Raw genomic sequence first — 17,286 nt, forward strand, 5'->3', positions numbered from 1 at the left:
TAGGCCTGTCCACTCATTTTCAGCCCATTTTTCACACATTGAAAGGCAATGTTTGACCATGAATATTGCCAAAACTATTAAAGAGACCCACTGTGGGATTGTATTTAGTAGTATTGGTTTAGGTTAGAGAATGTATGTTTGGATTATTTCACTTGGACTTCACGTCCCAAAGGATTAAATAAACTTGAAAACACTGCAGCCAGCAGGGACCACAATACTGAAATTGCCACTATGAACAATTTATTACGACCATGCAGAAAAACAGTTAGTAACATTTGTTACCTCTTTACTGACATTGTTTCCTTCTCTCTCAGGTTACCCCCAGGCAATAGCCTGTTTGACACTGTGCCATCCCATATTAGTACACTGAACTCCCGCAGGCACTGTACCTGCCAGGAAGAGATGCCCCGCTTCTCATCTCCCAGAGCCCCGTCTCAGCCAACTAGCTCATCCGACCCCAGCTGCTCTAATCATGGCAACATGCATTTCCCCAGTGTCGTCCCAACTATGGACGTCACAGCCGAGTACATCACCTCTGTGGAACTACTCAGTGAAAATGAAAGAGAGCCACTTCCCTCGAGAGCCTCAAGAGTTTCAACCTCAGCCTATCAACAACCCAGAGGCAGGCGCAGTGCCCAACGTTTCATTTCTAACTCCCCACATCAAAGTCTCAGCCAGTCGGATCTGGAAGGCGTTACCTACTTTTTCCCAGAAGACCACGAACCTGCAGTTCAGCCAGAATCTCCCCTAACGTGGCCCACACCCTCTGGCCTCACTGAGCAGCAGGCCCAGGCCCAGTGCCGGCAGACTGTGGCAAACTCGAGCATAGTGATGGGTTGCAGGCACCTGCTGAAAGAATTATTTGTTAACCATGCCGTGACCATGTGTGTTACTGACCTACAGCTAAAGGATGAGCAGTCGTGGTTGAATGCGACTATACCGCTGCTAGAGAACGAGTGTGAGAGGAGGCTGCTGGAGGAGGGGGAGGGAGAAGAGAAGTACCAGGATGCTGTGGCCATCCTGAAGTGTCCAAATCTTTGCAACGGGAACGGCCAGTGCTCAAACTGGGGTTGTGTCTGCTTCCCAGGATTTAGCTCCTATGACTGCAGTGCGCTTTCTGGTAACATATATCCACATGAGACACTTACATATAGTAGACAGATCAGAGTCTTGTGATAATGCTGTACTCCCACAACACGATATTGTAAGGTATCCCTATGTTTATAGCATAGTTGTAATATAGTTATTAGTTACATACATTAATCTTCCATTGGATGTCCATGATGACAGACTTATGATCGTCAGACATGTGGTTTATGATTTGGACTGAACTCCCAAGGGTAACATTTCATGTTCATCTGCACTTTTTGTTAATGTTGTGAAGACCAGATCCCAGAGATCACTACGCTGCAGAAGGATGGTCTATGCGATGTCCGTCAGGGAAACTGCACCACCGTCAACATCCATGGTCAAGGCTTCAAGGACTCCTACGAGCTCAAGTGTGAGTTTGTTAAAGAAAAGGTAATTTTCCTGCTTCTCTTTTCCTTTTATTCCTTAGTTGATGTACATCTTGTTTTCTGTAGTACCACCTTACAAAATACCACAATATACTTTTTCTCTGTCTCTTCATTTAATTTATCCAGCGCCAAATCACAACAACAGTCACCTCAATGTGCTTTATATTGTAAGGTAGACCCTACAATAATACATACAGAGAAAAACAATCATATGACCCCCAACGAGCAAGCACACTTGCAACAGTGGGAAGGGAAAACTCCCTTTTAACAGGAAGAAACCTCCGGCAGAACTCAGGCTCAGGGAGGGGCGGCCATCTGCTGCGACCGGTTGGGGTGACAAAGGGAAGACAGGACAAAAGACATGCTGTGGAAGAGAGCTAGAGATTACAAGAAGTCAATCACAAATGCAAGCAGTAAAAACTCTTCTCTGAAAGAAGCCGCTTCTCTGAAAGCCTCTTTAGATTGCTTAACATTAGCAGAGGGCCACTAACTTCCAAAGTCCACTGAAACCATGAGATTGGTAGCTTTAGCATTGCTTTCTGATATTATTTTTCTTCTTCTTTCCTTTTGTTGATGGCTCTTACTGTTGGTTAGTTGTGGTTTGTTCCACACTAGAAATGGTTCTATATTTCCCTCCGTGATTGAATTAATCCTCCTCACTGTTGTTCAGAACTTTTAGATTTGTCATGCTCCCATAAATCCCACCAACCTGTAACTGAGTGATTAGGTTTCCCTTTGACCAAAGACTAATCACAGAGATCTTTAACTGAATTAATAACATGAAGTCCAGAGATCCAGTTTGTTTCCCTGAGTCTAATCAGGAAGTGAGACACATTCATGTCCTTTGTATTAAACTGACATTAACAAGCTAACCATAGTGTGCATGGATGTAATCAATTTAATTTTACATACAGTAATAAGATGTATCAAGCTGTAAACACAACAATGGCACTGGAACAGTTGCTTGTTAACACATCCATATATGTAGTGCAAGTCCAATAATCCATCACCTCTTGGCATCTTACCATAAGTTTAAAAGATCTGATATTTGTCTTTAAATGTGCTGGTGAATATTGCCGGATCAATAAAAAGTGGCAAAGCTGCACATTTTGATGACTGTAAGAATGCGAATTACAGCCAGATGTTGCAGAATTCGGCTGACCTCTATCAGTAGATTTTTTTAATATATATTTATACCAAGTTAATGTTGTTTTCATCTTTTTATCCATACATCTGTTTTTTTTCTACATTACCATACTACCTTACACATCCTACCATGTTCTACCTTAATTCTTCTTCCCCTGTTTGTCTCATTTTTAGTTTGTGGATGGGGAGTGGATTCTGGACGAGCCTCTGTTTGTGTTGGCCACCTTTCTGAATGACACAGCTTTGGAGTGCCAGCTCCCCCTGGAGGACAGCTGGGTTTCTGCAGGTGTGGACTTGGAAACGGTGACAAACAGACCACTGGCCCGCTGGCAAATTAAAGTAAGTCATGTTTCCAGGCATTTTATAAAGAGCACACTGTGAAATTATACATTTCATTAGGTCCTGTCTACACATTTCAAACTCATCTTCTGCCTCTCTTACAGCATTTGTTTATCATTTTCTCTCATGCTCCTGTCCGCTTCTCAAAACTAATGATAAATATGAAACTATATGCTTATTTTCTGACATATATAACAATCTAACAATGCATCAGTAGCAAATTTGCAGTAGGATGTTTAAATGGCATGGATGCAGTAATAGAAAGCGTGCACTGAGTGCAGCTGGAGGTTTTTCTCCAATTTCTGTTTGGCTTAGAAAGGAAAATGAACCCAGTGGAATAAAAAAAATAGTTGAGTTACACAACTGACAAATATGTTTCCACAGTTACGTTTAGTGAAAATGTATTACAGAGTACTTTAGCATTTACACTACAATGAGATCACAGAAGACGTTATTCTTAGTCTAAACTGGAAATATTTATTTTTCCATTCAGACTACCAAAAGCCTTTTTTTCCAGGGAGCTCATCGTATCATTCAGACCGCTGTTTGTCTGCATTTCCACTGCAGTGAAGATCTACTAAGATTAGACCAATTAGTCCACTGACTCATCTGTTTGTACTCACTTTTCTGTTCTTTGTGTCAGGGTGACCGGTGCAAAGACAAATACACACCCACACACACATTCTCACAGTACTCGTAGGAGACACGGTGAAAGCCAGTTCTTTTGGCTGCAAAACGTGACAATGCAGTGCATACCTGCAGGAATGTACGGGTGCATTTGTTAGTGCTTTCAAATGTAATGGCTTTGATCGGAAACAACATTTTTTTTAGTGTCTTTATTTCTTAGATTCACCACTTTGTGTTTTCGCTGAGACATCTTCCTCTTTTTATACATTTTCTAGCTTGACCATCACCACAGACTCACTCTGTTTGTGTCTTGTTTGCTCTCTGTTTTTTTTTTCTTAAATCTTTTTTCTGTTTGGTCCGCTCTTCTTCGTCTGGCTTCTGCTAGGTTTTTAAACTGGCACATGTTGGGATTGTCTTCTCTGAGTTTAAACAAACACTGTCAAGTCCAAACATGATATTTTTAGGATCACTCAGAAGTACCAAACTCAGGAGAGGCCAGCTTTATCCCCTGATAGAATTCCCAGATCTGTGGTTTTCCCATGGTGAGAACTATGGGAAAATTCAGAGGAAAATGGCCTTTTGACTAAATAACCCAGTGTTTGTGATGACCGTTCACCTTTTTCAGCCTGTTTAACGCCTTTTCCCAGTGAGTCTCAGTAATCAAGCTTCTGCTGATGACAGGTTTCCAATGACGGTTACAGCTACAGCAATGCAAAGATACTAACTCTTTACGATGGAGCCTGCCAGATGTGCAGCCTCAGGACTGAAGTTGTCTGTACCCTGAGGGTGAGATATCTCAAATTATTTTTATAATTTACTTTATAGTTGGACAAGGAGTGAAATAGGCTTCTTTATATGTTAACTGTGAAACTTCTAATTGAACAAATTCTTTCTAGCAAAGCTCAAGAACAGATCCAGGTGTAGCATGGCCTACAGAGTCTGCCTGGTATGCAAGAAATTGTGGACTATAGATGACGTGCACATGCTTGCGGCTTTTATGATGTGTACATAAAATAAACTATTAAGCAGCCGCTTATAGAATAAGCATTATTTAAACCACTGCAAGTATTTAAAGGTATTAACATGAACAATTAAAACTGCTCTACTTAATTTTTAAGCTCCCCCCCCCCCCCCCGTTTTTCTTTCTTATTTTTAAACTGAACACTTTATAGGCTCAATAATTCAGCACTAAACAAAAACAGCCGGGAAACACATCAGCTAGTCTGCTGACGGAAACCTTTAGAGGCAACAGCTAACTTATAGGGCTTCTGTGTTGCCAGAATCAATATCAGCTTTAAGATAGCACATCACAGATTGAAGACTTCCTGCTCTGTGCAGCAGCCATTGTTTACAAATGCAATAATTTTTTAATTTAAAAGGTAACATTTCATCACTTGATAGGCAATAGCTTTGCAGTTGTATTTCATCAAATGCAGTCCCTGCTTTGCTCTCCACACAGGCTGTTTACCTGCATGGACACAAAGTTAGTGTACGCGTGATTGGCCAACAGACCTCAGATTCTGCACATGCATGTGAGGAAATCTGTTAATAGAGATTTAAGGAAACTTAATTATCACGTGTTGTTAGAGGCAGATCTTTTGTACACATGGGTTTCGTATTGCTAAAACCAAAGCCTTTTTTTTCAATATTAGTTAGTTGCTCACATAATTTTACAGTTATTTACATAATTTTTAGTTATTTTAAATGTCTTTGAAGCAATTTTTCTATCTACATGATCAACATCTCAAAAAAACTTCACTAGTGTAATTTCATATCTATTTTAAAATGTGCAGAAATCCAAAAAACATTTTTTCTATACATTAGAAATTAGAAATTAGAATCCCTCTCTCCAACAAGCCAACGAACAGGTGCTCTAAACAGGTGCAAAAAAGGGAAAACCCACCAGCTGGTAACATGTAGGGAGGATTTTCTTCTGCAATCTGCACCTATAACTGCAGATTTCTCATCTATTCATTTATTTCCTGTGGCTGTTGTGCACTCTGTAGTACCCCGGGGCTCCCAAACATTTGCTTATGCCTGCAGCCGCTCCTGCCAACAACCATTACATTCAAACTTTCAGCCTTATGTGAATGTGGGTGTGAAGCAGAAAGATGCTGAAATCAAGCATCCAAGCCCCGGAGAGGAAATTTAACTGCTGCTGTGCTTTGATATTACTTATACAACTACAATACACTAATAAAACACTAATTTGAAACTTCAGCCAATAAAATATCTCTAATTAGATATTTGGAAAAATACCATTTAGAAAAGCAGACTTGAAGTCCAGACAATACCTTTGTTAACACAGTAACACAGACAATGAAGGACAGAAAGTTTGCTCATCTTTAAATGAAACAACAAATCGATATAAAAGACGAGTCCTTCTCCTGCTATGGTTTAGCAAAGGTATAAATAATTTTAAGGTGGGTACACAGTTATAGATCCTTTGGCAGCTTTCTCTATCCTTCAGAATTGTCAGAATTGAGTCATCATGGGTTGATGTCCAGGTCACAGGCAATAAGACAGAAGATAGGAAAAGCCCTTTGTGTCTCTCTCTCCTTCTCTTGATTTTCCTGTTTTGTGATTTCTGCTCCACCCTCATTATGTTCACCTGTATCAGTTGTTTTTACCTGTGCTCAATCATGGCTGTGTATATATGGTCCTGTCTACTGTTACCAGCCTACGTGTTCTCTCTCATTTGACCTTGTTTTTTAATTTTTAATTTCCCATCCTTTTATTTCTGTTTTAATTTGGTGTTTGTTGTTTGTCTGATCCTGCATTTTGTTTTAGTCCCTTAAGCTTCCCTTTGTTGTTCAGGCTGTTTTGTCATTAATTCATTAATTATCTATTATTTCATTTTTAGAAATTCTAATAATAATGAAGAAGAGAATGAAGACAAGTCAGTGTGTTTTTGGAAATGTTGTAAAAGCTTAATTTTAACTGACATGGAATAGATGTGTTTTCCAGTGGGTACATCATCAAATACATGCTGTTCATGATCTGATAGTGATGTAAAACACCAAATATGCTGATTAGAAGCCACTGTTTCATTTACAAAAAGGCCTTTAATTAAGAGACCTTCAGTCTTTTGTGCGACTATGTAAAGTTACTCTTGTCACAGGCTTGGGCAGACACAATTAGGGCTTGACAAACAATTGCAAATAAGACAGGACACAGAGATGGATAATGTCAGAAACACAGTACACTAAACAAAAAGAAAAAACTCTGAACCTAAATCTGACACCACGGGTGTTTTGGACATGCACACACATTCCTCACTACCAGTAGTTTTGGATAAGGGTCTTCTAAACAACATGTTGTGTGTTATGAAATGCATTTTTAATGTAAATAATATATGTTTGTTGCTTTCCAGGAGAAAACCTGTAACATTGATGGCCTGTGTTACAATGAGGGGGAGTCCCTTCCCAGCAGCCCTTGCCTCGCATGCCGTCCAGACTCATCCAAACACACCTGGTCCATTGCAGAGAGTATCTGCTTTTCTTTCTTACTTTTTTTCAATTTGTTCACATTCTATAAATTATCAGTGTCTACTCTGATGGTGAGGTACAGTAACACAGTGTTAGACTGAAACTCCTCATAAGAGCTGAGGTTGGATACTCTTCACTGAGTTTTGTAGCTGGTTGTCACTTGGGGCAGTTTTGATCCTTCATCAGCAGATTGGATCCACTGAAGTTGCTTCTGTCCCCCAGCACTGATACAAGGACAGCTTACCTCACTGTTACGCTTTGAGACCAACTTCACTTCTTCAGCTTAAAGTAGGTCAGACGCAGCTGAGCAGCTCAGCTCCACTCAAACAAACTGACAAAATAACCAAACAGGAGTCAATGTGTTGATTATTCATTACGCTGATTCCACCAATTCATCAATCATTTATCTGTGAACACAATGAAACAAGAACATAAAACAGATTTTTTTAAATCTTTTTTTAAAAGATTTTTTTAAATAGTTAATATGTTCTATCAACGGTAACTAGTTCATCATTATATATGAATTTTAACTTTATGTCTAAATCTAAATCTCGTTGTGCCCAAACACAAACACAGAGAGACTTTGAGAGATTTGTCTGAATGAAAATTTGGTCTGACATAAGCTAAAGCTGCCCACTCATGCAGATAAATGGTGTAAATGGTGCACAAAATGCCCTCTTTATAAAGGCTACTTCCTTTTTCACAGGCATGTTTGATTTGCTGGGTTTTTACCCCAGATGCCCTTCCTGGACTTGTGTCTCCTCTTGTAATCAAGCTGAAGATCTTGTAATGGTTACAAAAAGGTTTGATCAAAAAGTTCTAATCTGCTTTGAATTTGGCCAATTTTCCATTCAAGGTAACCTTCGGGGTCATGTACAGAAAACTTCCGTGTTCGACTGTGATTCCACCGTGGACCTCAAACTTGCACAAAAAATAAACATCAACTTCTATTTAACAGTGTCCTCATGTTGAATGAAGAGTCATAGCTGCTGATTAGAGCTGTTGTCAAAAATCCACAGTTTCCAAATCCAGCAGCAGTGATGTGGACCTGTTATCAAAACATATTATAAACATAAAACATTTTTATGTTTATATTATATGGAAAAATATGTATTTCCCAAAATGTTTTCCCATAAAAACGTCTAAACTCTGGCACGCAGAAATGCTGTAATATGACGTATCTATTGGTCTGGCATCATCAAACCAAACTGTCTTTCCAAATTAGTTATGAATTTTATGAATTTTACCTGCACGTTTTTGTTATCCTTCCAGCTACACACCACCTTTTCACACCCACCTTTCACCCACTCTGAACCAGTCACACGTAGGTTTATTTAGTATCTTATTTCGACTCCCTTCGTTTCTATTTTCCCTCAGACAATGAACCTCCTCTGCTCCAGTCGCTGACTTTGCCTCTGCAGTCATTTGAGGGGGAGAATTTCATTTACCAGCTAAATGCTCGAGACCCCGAGGGCTCCACGGTTCTTTTCACCCTGCTATCAGGCCCTGAAGGGGCATCTCTGTCTCCAGCTGGTCTGCTGATGTGGAAGGCCACAGCTGAACCCACCAACAGACACACTTTCCAATTCACTGTGACCGACGACTGTAACGCTGAGACCAGAGCCTCTGTAGAGGTAAGACTCGGCTTATTAATGTAAATGTAGTGTTGCTGGTGAGTACAGATCTACATGCACGTCATGCAAAAGAATTATTCATTTAATAATTTAAATTAAATATTCAGTTAAATTTCATTTAAAGCTGGTTTAGCTCTATAACTGAGCGTAGATTTGATGCCAATGCTTAAATTCGTCCTTTATGAATTTCAAACAGAAACATTCTGATCTGTAGTCCAGTTTCAAATAACACAAAGTTGTGGTGTTGATCATATCATCTTGCATTTGGTTTTTCACTTGCTTTTTTACAGAAGACGTGCCATTAAGCCATGACAGTAAGCAAGTACAAGCAACATTTAGTCTTTATCGCCTGTGTTTTTTCTGCTATAAGATGTTAAAATTTTGGAAGTTATTGTGGCGTTATTGCTGCCTTCTCCCACTAGAGGGAGATACTGGTATACAGTATGTAGTTTGGGGCCTGAGGTTTCTCTGTAAGGTGTCATTGCAGTACACACTCGGCAAGTGTTTCCACCAAAAAACTGCACAAAGTTGTCAGACTAAATCATTTTTTTTCCTTTTTTAATATGATGTTGCTCAATTCAGCGTACACAGAATAACTGCTCACAGATGCAAAAATATATCACTGTGGTTTTGATTTATCAATATCACGAAAATGCTCTAAAGCTATAATCTTTGGATAGAGCGTTTTCCATTCTCGGGACACGTTGTATCATTGCTCTTAGCAGTATATGAGTAAAATACCCCTCATGTGTCAAGCCATGTGTTCTGTACTACAGTCACAGCCAATAGCGTTAACTAAGTGGTTCAGGAATCATCAAATAAACATTTGGGATCCATGGTCAGGAAGGTTAAGCCTCCTAATCTAATAAAGCATCTTTTCAAGCATCCTTGAAAAGCAGGTGGTCCACAAATAGGACAAGCCTTCAATAATGTGCTGGAGTAGAAAAAATATACACACGGCTTTATGCATATAACTGTTAATCATGCAAAGTTAATTGTTAGTTAACTTTTGCTACACGTTTTGATTATACTGACTGGACCCTGAGTGTCTCTGTACACTCTGAGTTTTTGTTTTCTGATTTCTGTAACTACATTCATGTGTCTTGTTCAGTGTGTCTAAGATCATAAACCTGTGTGACTTAAGTTCAGATGTCTAAATGACAAGAAACCTTTTCCTCTCTAGGTGTTTGTGCGCTCCTGTGAATGCCTGAATGCTGCTTCATGTGTCGCCAGCGTCAACCTCCCTGCCGGCAGTGGGGAATATGTGTGTGTGTGTCCTGATGGATTTACAGGGAGGAGGTGTGAGGTGGACATAGACAACTGTAAACCAAATCCCTGCAGATTGGGTTTCTGTATAGATGGGCTCAACTCCTTCTCCTGTGTATGCCCACCTGGAATGACAGGTCAGCTGTTTCCTTTAACTACACGGAGGATTAATCTTTTGAATATTATTTTACCTGTGGTCCTTACGGCACTAACTGTACTGTAATTCCTCCATAATTATGATGCCTTTGTATTGCATTCCACTCATTCAGTCCAGTACTGAGAAATGTTGTAACATGACTGCGAGACACTCCTTTGGGTGTAACTGCGTAACTAAATAGATGGTTTACAGTTCTGAGTGCTCACAATAAAACTCTATCTGTCCTGAAATACTATAAACTGAATGCAGATACTTGAGTTTTGTGCTGACTTTCTTTTGAGAACCTCCTTTAAAGATAGAGCCATATTTTGGTTACAGCTTTGACTTTGTGTTTATACTTGAGTGACTTATTACATTCAAATAAATGCTTTAAATTAGTCACTGGAGCTCAGGTTTAGTCACATCGTGAGCTTACTGTGTTCGAGATGGAGGCCCACATGTAAGCTGTATACACATATAAACAGTGGAAAATATTGAAGCTGAGGACTTTGTTGGAAGCTGGCGGGTTAAAGACTTTTTAATGTGTGATTTGTGTTGTCAGATGCAGTTCAATCTGTGTAAAATTCTTAAATGCCTGCAAGAGAGAAACAAGTTTTCATCAGAAAAAACTTGGAACAGCTTTATTTATGATAAAAAATGATCCCAAATGAAGCACCAAACCAAACGATGCAAACAATTTACAAATTTGCCGTATAATTACTCTCCTGTTTTCCTCTTCTTAGCAAATTTATGATTTTAAATATTTGTTTATTTATTGAAATTGATTCCGTGTTTCCTCATAAGGTCTGCTGTTTCATGTGTTGTCAGGGCGTACATGCAGAGAGGATATAGACGAGTGTGTCTCACAGCCTTGTTTCCCTGGGGTGGGCTGTAACAACACGGTAGGCTCTTTTTTTTGTGGATCGTGCCCACAAGGATACAGCGGTGATGGGAAAAACTGCATGAGTAAGTCTACATTTTATTTGTATAGTTATGTGTAGTTCTGCCTTAGAGAACATTTATACATTCTATTTGTTTTGAAGGAGAGTCTGTGGTTGAAGCGGTGGTGACACCAGTGAGGGTACCACAGGTTTCGTTGAGGTCCAAACCGTCGCCATGCTCCAGAGGGCCGTGTTACCCAGGAGTGCAGTGTTTCGAGAGCATCCATGTTTCAGCAGGCTTCGTCTGTGGACCCTGCCCTGCTGGTCTGCAAGGAAATGGCCAGAAATGTACATCAGCAGGTGAGAGTGGAGCAATTTATGCACCTTTGGCTTTGTGCACCTTGTAAACGAATGAAATAAGCTGGGTATATGTGTATATTTTGCCTCCATTTCTTCATCTGATTTTGTTTACAAAATTGTTTAAATGCTTGTCTGTGAAAGTAAGACAAGTCTAAAGTTTTTCTGGCTATTATCCAGCAATATATAAGTGGAATGTTTTGAATAATGTTGACAATAAAGCCTGTATTTCTATGACTTTGTAAGTCATGTCCTCTAACAGCTCAGGGGACAGTCACCAGTGGAGCAGACAGTTATTTTCACGTCACCAGATCAAATTCCACTTCCTCCTCAAACAGACGACCTCCTGACAGGAGAACGAGACCAGAAGCAACAAATATCAGGAGACTTTCTCCTGCTGACAGAAAAAGCACAGCGACTTCACAGGATCAAACCACAGTCAGAACATTTGCTCCCACTGTCCACAGGGGTCAGCCCAGTGGGGTGGATTTGACCCCTGACCTCTCCACGGGGATCAGATGGGGGTCAGCAGCTCCCCACGTGACCTGTGCTGACTCTCCCTGCTTCCCGGGTGTCTCTTGTGAGCCCAAAGTATCTGGGTCCTTCAGTTGTGGCCGCTGCCCATACGGTTACACCGGAGATGGAGTCACATGTAAAGGTAAAGTGGTCTTATACTTCTACTTTTCATGACTGAATAAATTAAACTGACAACAAAAGTGCTAAAGAAATGATTTTGATAACAATGTTGATTGATTTTCCTTTGGCTCTGGTGAAAAAGCTCTTGCAACTTTGGCTCTTGCAAAAAAAAACTTTTGCAAGGGGCATACATTTTTCAGTAAAGGTGAAAAAGTGATATTTTGTACCACAAAGTGCTTCAGTATTTAATGTTATCGCACAATTGTACCTTATAGTCATGGTGGATTTTGGTTAGCTCTGCGTGGTCTTGGTCTGAAATGATGAAATGAATCCTCAATTGGGCAACTTTTTGAGTACTGAAACATACTCATAAATGTACTTTGTTTTCAGCTGTTTGCAGGTATCCGTGTGGGCAGAACATGGAGTGCACTCTACCAAACACTTGTACCTGCAAAGACGGCTACACTGGATACAGCTGCCACATAGGTGAGAAACAGAGCGCGAGCTAATGAAATCACACTCGCCTCTGGATTTGGCTCTTATATCTCAGGGTCTAGTTGTGTTTTTTAAAGCTGACAGTTTCCTTTCATCCCAGCCATTTGCCGGCCTGACTGTAAAAACCGGGGGAAGTGTGTGAAACCAAATGTGTGCAAATGTCCTGCAGGCTACGGAGGGCCCACCTGTGAGGAAGGTAACCTGGAGTCATAGTCAAACCAGTCAAAACTGCCGACTGGTTTGCATTGCTTACATACTTGAATTGCTCGCAGAACACTGAGGAGTGTCACTGTTTGTGTTCAGCGAGCTGTGAGCCGCCCTGTCAGCATGGAGGTACCTGCCTGGCTAGAAACCTCTGTACCTGCTCCTACGGCTACGTGGGACCACGATGTGAAATCAGTGAGATGTGACTTAAGTGTTTTTGCATCGTTTTTACATTTTACATAAACCTCCACAATGCATCGATCAGTACCCCTTTTGTTTAAGTGGGTCGGTTTAATCTAGGATTGCACTACATGATTTATGTCTGTCAGTGGTGTGTAACAGGCACTGTGAAAATGGAGGCGTGTGCGTTTCTCCCGATGTCTGCAAATGCCAACCTGGCTGGTACGGACCGACGTGCAACTCAGGCAAGAAACACGACCTGTAGCTAAGCATGCATTCAGACTGCAGCTTCCTTCTGTTAGAGTGTTTAATTCTGACAGCATAATTAAGTGGCACAAAACTCAATCTGACTTGCACATAAGTACTCAAAATATATCAGTACTGCAGGAACCTTTTCTCTTATTTATACTGTAAATCTAAAAGTACATATGTTGGCTCTTAATAAAGCTTTTTGTACCTTACGTCACCTGCAGCTCTCTGTAAACCCGTCTGTCTGAATGGAGGAACCTGTGTTAAGCCTAACGTATGTGCCTGTCCCAGTGGTTTCTTTGGCTCCCAGTGTCAAATTGGTAAGCTTGTGATGAATACATACAATGATTAATACAATGAGGAATTATAGTCAAATATTTCCAGCAATTTGTACAGACTGACTTTCATTTTTATTAAAACTAGCAAAAGCCTGAGGCTGCTTTCTGTTTGAAACAGCAAAACTCACTGGCATACATTTATTAAACTGCAGAAATCTCTGTAGGTTTGTCTCTCTTCTCTGCACATTGCAAGTAATGTTAATGGCATCTACTAGTAACTTGCAGACAGGAGTGAGAACTGTGCAGAGTGTGAGATCATTTAAGTCAATGATTAGCATATTTTTGCTAATATTTCAAACAGCGGCATACATATTTTACACATTTAGGACACCCACTGGCAAAATGCTGCCCCATGGTAGAAAGTAACTGGGGTTGCAATCTCTGTGAACAGGCTGTGCCCTAGTTACAAACATATTCAGCTTACTGAGGTTTCAAATAGTTTCTTGACTCTGTTTATCTTTCATAATAGCTAACATCTGTTGAGAATGCCTGAAAGAAGTGAAGTGATGCTTTTTCAACAAAACACACCTAAATGTTGCATTTCCTCTCTTTTAAGTCATATCAATGTTGCTATAAAATCCAATCTCTAAGCTTCAGTCTGATTGAAATGTGCATTTTCTGGGTTCCTCACAGTTTAATATTGCTGTCTTTCAGCTGTTTGCAATCCTCCTTGCAAGAATGGAGGTCAATGTATGAGAAACAACGTGTGCTCCTGCCCTGAAGGCTACACAGGAAAAAGGTGTCAAAAGAGTAAGTGATATCACAGCCTAAATAGTTGAAGTACTGTTCAAAGTAACAGCTCACAATTTAAACATTTGGGTTTTAATTTGTTCCAGGTGTGTGTGAGCCTATGTGCATGAACAGAGGCAAGTGTGTGGGACCCAACACCTGCTCCTGTGCTTCTGGATGGAGAGGGAAGAGGTGTAACATACGTGAGTGATGCATGGATGTCTTGATACACATAAAATACACAACAAATAAAAAATTACCAGCTATAGCTCCAAAAAACATGTAATTCAATCAGCTTCATTTCTTATACTTTGGTTTAGGTTTAGGTGGGGTTGGGTAATAGCACTCACAAGAACTAACAAGAAGTCATACACAGTAGTTGTTGTAAGAAATTCTCTAAAAAGTTTACAAATTGTCTCCTAATAACAGTGCACAATTTATATTTTAATATTCATATGAATATGCATATGCATGACTTTTATTCATGCAAATCTTTTAAATCATCTTGCCCTCAAGACGGCATCCACTTTTAACAAGAACTACATAAAATGAAGGAAGATGAGATACTTAAAAACCAAAAGGTGTTAGCTTTTCTGCCCTGAATTCAGGCTTCCAGGCAAACATTATTTATTTATTTATTTATTTTTTGGTTCTTAAAAATTATTTTAGTGGCTAGAAAGTCTTATTTTTTCGTTTTAATGTAGCACAGCTAAATGGTAAATGGTCTGTATTTGTATAGCGCTTTACTTGGTCCTAAGGACCCCAAAGCGCTTTACACTATACACAATCATCCACCCATTCACACACACATTCACACACACATTCACACACTGGTGATGGCAAGCTACAGTGTAACCACAGCCGCCCTGGGGCGCACTGACAGAGGCGAGGCTAGATCTTTTCTGGCTGACCTGCAAATGCCTAATCTCAGCACTTTGGGTTTTAACCTTTTACCTATCTGTTCAGTCCAGTCGGGCTTCTGAGATAAAACCTTTTAGAAGCTGCTTTGGTGTTCATGCCTCCCTCACTGTTCTTATTTTAGCTGTGTGTCTACAAAAGTGTAAAAATGGTGGCGAGTGTGTAGGACCAAATACCTGCCACTGCCCCGCTGGCTGGGAAGGCCTTCAGTGTCAAACAGGTGAGTCTGTTCCTCAGATGTAATAATATCACTAACAGCTTCAGTAACAGCTCAATTTTTTCTTAGGTAAAATCTGGCAAAGGGTACATACCAAATACTTTAACTAGGACTACTTTATAACCAATTTTCCTGAACTATTGCTGAACCAAATTAAACTGTTCCTCTGCCAAAAGGAGAACTGCTGTCTCCTTAACTCTCAGGACAAATACACAAAAACTACTGTACCACATTACAGGATACTTCTTGGAGAGATGAACTCAAGCAAAGGAAAAACAGACATTTTCATGCAGATTGAAATTCATCCATCCATCCATCCATTTCGTTCCACTTATCACATTCAGGGTCGTGGGCAGGTTAGAGCCTAATCCCAGCTGTCACAGGGCAAGAGGCAGTCTGGCCTGGAGAGTTTGCAGACTGAGATCACTTTGTTTAAAATAATGAAGTAGAAGACATGATCGTTGGTTTTCCTTCAAGTTCTTTTTTGCAGATAATTGTTTTGATCATGTGTTTCAAGTGTTTCCAAATGACAATCAAACAGACAGCCTGAACTATAATAAAAGACTCTTTTCTGATTGTAGAGTTTAACAGGAATTGACCATGAAAAGAAAAACAATAATAGATCAAATGTTTTAATTGTGACTTTCTCTCCAGCGGTGTGTAAACAGCGGTGTCTGAACGGAGGCAGGTGTGTGCTGCCTGACTACTGCCACTGTCGGAAAGGTTACAACGGACTGACTTGTGCAATAAAGGTGAGAAATGGGGTCATGGTTAACATATCCCGGTGGGAAAAGTCATAAAGAACACTGATAACTCCAGGATTTATAGATTTATAAGATTTACAATAGAGTCATAGAACAAAGCTTCATTAGATGAATATCGTTGGTCTAGATGACTGAAATGTTTAGTTCTGTTTAATATTGCAGGCTATTAAAAAACAAATCAAAAAATATATAGTGTCTTTAAGAGAAATGTGATATTAATGACTAGAGCTGGGCGATAGAACGATAACGATATGTATCGCGATATAACTTTTACTCGATAGAGAAATTAAGCTATCGCGATAGACCTCGCCGCTCTTGTTCTCTTAAAAAAAAAAAAAAAAAAAAGGTCAGCCAATCCAAATTCAGTAGCGCAGAGCCGAACCAATCACAGCCGCAGCGTCACGTCGCGTGACTTGTTATGTACAGCGCAAGTGCCAAGCCGCACATGTGTTTGTTTGGGAAGCAGCCAGCGGGTAATGGAGCCAGCGCATAATGGAGGAAATGAGTGTGCCGACTAGAAAAATCAACCGAGCGTGACCGAAGAGAAAACAGATGATGGTTCCAACGCCGGAGAGATTGTCGAACGGAAGAGCCATAGAAGTTCCGTAGTGTGAAGGTATTTCGGCTATTTCAAGTCTGACAAAAAACAGAGTAGCGTTCACTGTAAATTGTGCCGAAAGCAAGTCTGGAAATACAATAAACTGGTGCATGCGTCACACTGTGCGCCACGTTATTGTTTCGGTGAAATGAATTTCTACAATACTGTTACTGTTAATTCTACTCTCTGCAGTGTTTAAATGCTTACATATACACACAGTTACTGTCCATCCACACATACGACTCGGTTCTGCTTCTATGCCCCAGCTTTGTTTACTTTTTCCCACCAAGGCTTCTAGACTTCTGATTGGCCAACATTTCTGCACGGTTAGGAATCTAGCGCCACCTGCTGCTTTGGCATGTTCATAGCAGCGTTTTCCTTCATTTCTGCCTTTATGTGTGGACGGGATTATTTTTTAAAACGAAAACGGAAAATCTCCGTTTTCAAAAGTACCCGTGTACGTGTGGACGTAGCCTCAGTCTCTGACTGGAAGCGCTAATTCATCATTCGGCTTTTGTCAGACTAAAGTAACTGTTAAAACTGTTTGAAAAGCTCAGCTATACAACA

The 17,286-nt window shown here is 40.2% G+C and overlaps 1 protein-coding gene across 1 annotated transcript in view; it reads left to right on the forward strand.

Annotated features, from left to right (window-relative positions):
- Positions 1 to 17,286, forward strand: part of vwde (von Willebrand factor D and EGF domains) — a 28,510-nt gene that overhangs the window by 9,634 nt on the left and 1,590 nt on the right. The window contains exons 12-30 of the mRNA XM_026185511.1: positions 315 to 1,120; positions 1,385 to 1,521; positions 2,838 to 3,002; positions 4,311 to 4,415; positions 7,003 to 7,117; positions 8,495 to 8,751; positions 9,935 to 10,154; positions 10,982 to 11,119; positions 11,197 to 11,394; positions 11,654 to 12,049; positions 12,418 to 12,513; positions 12,623 to 12,718; positions 12,826 to 12,921; positions 13,056 to 13,151; positions 13,380 to 13,475; positions 14,148 to 14,243; positions 14,330 to 14,425; positions 15,265 to 15,360; positions 16,012 to 16,109. Of these exons, the coding sequence (XP_026041296.1) occupies positions 315 to 1,120; positions 1,385 to 1,521; positions 2,838 to 3,002; positions 4,311 to 4,415; positions 7,003 to 7,117; positions 8,495 to 8,751; positions 9,935 to 10,154; positions 10,982 to 11,119; positions 11,197 to 11,394; positions 11,654 to 12,049; positions 12,418 to 12,513; positions 12,623 to 12,718; positions 12,826 to 12,921; positions 13,056 to 13,151; positions 13,380 to 13,475; positions 14,148 to 14,243; positions 14,330 to 14,425; positions 15,265 to 15,360; positions 16,012 to 16,109 (3,403 nt within the window). The remainder of the gene's footprint in view (positions 1 to 314; positions 1,121 to 1,384; positions 1,522 to 2,837; positions 3,003 to 4,310; positions 4,416 to 7,002; positions 7,118 to 8,494; positions 8,752 to 9,934; positions 10,155 to 10,981; positions 11,120 to 11,196; positions 11,395 to 11,653; positions 12,050 to 12,417; positions 12,514 to 12,622; positions 12,719 to 12,825; positions 12,922 to 13,055; positions 13,152 to 13,379; positions 13,476 to 14,147; positions 14,244 to 14,329; positions 14,426 to 15,264; positions 15,361 to 16,011; positions 16,110 to 17,286) is intronic.

This window comes from Astatotilapia calliptera, chromosome 11, assembly GCF_900246225.1.
Source record: "Astatotilapia calliptera chromosome 11, fAstCal1.2, whole genome shotgun sequence".
Classification (NCBI taxonomy): Eukaryota; Metazoa; Chordata; class Actinopteri; order Cichliformes; family Cichlidae; genus Astatotilapia; species Astatotilapia calliptera.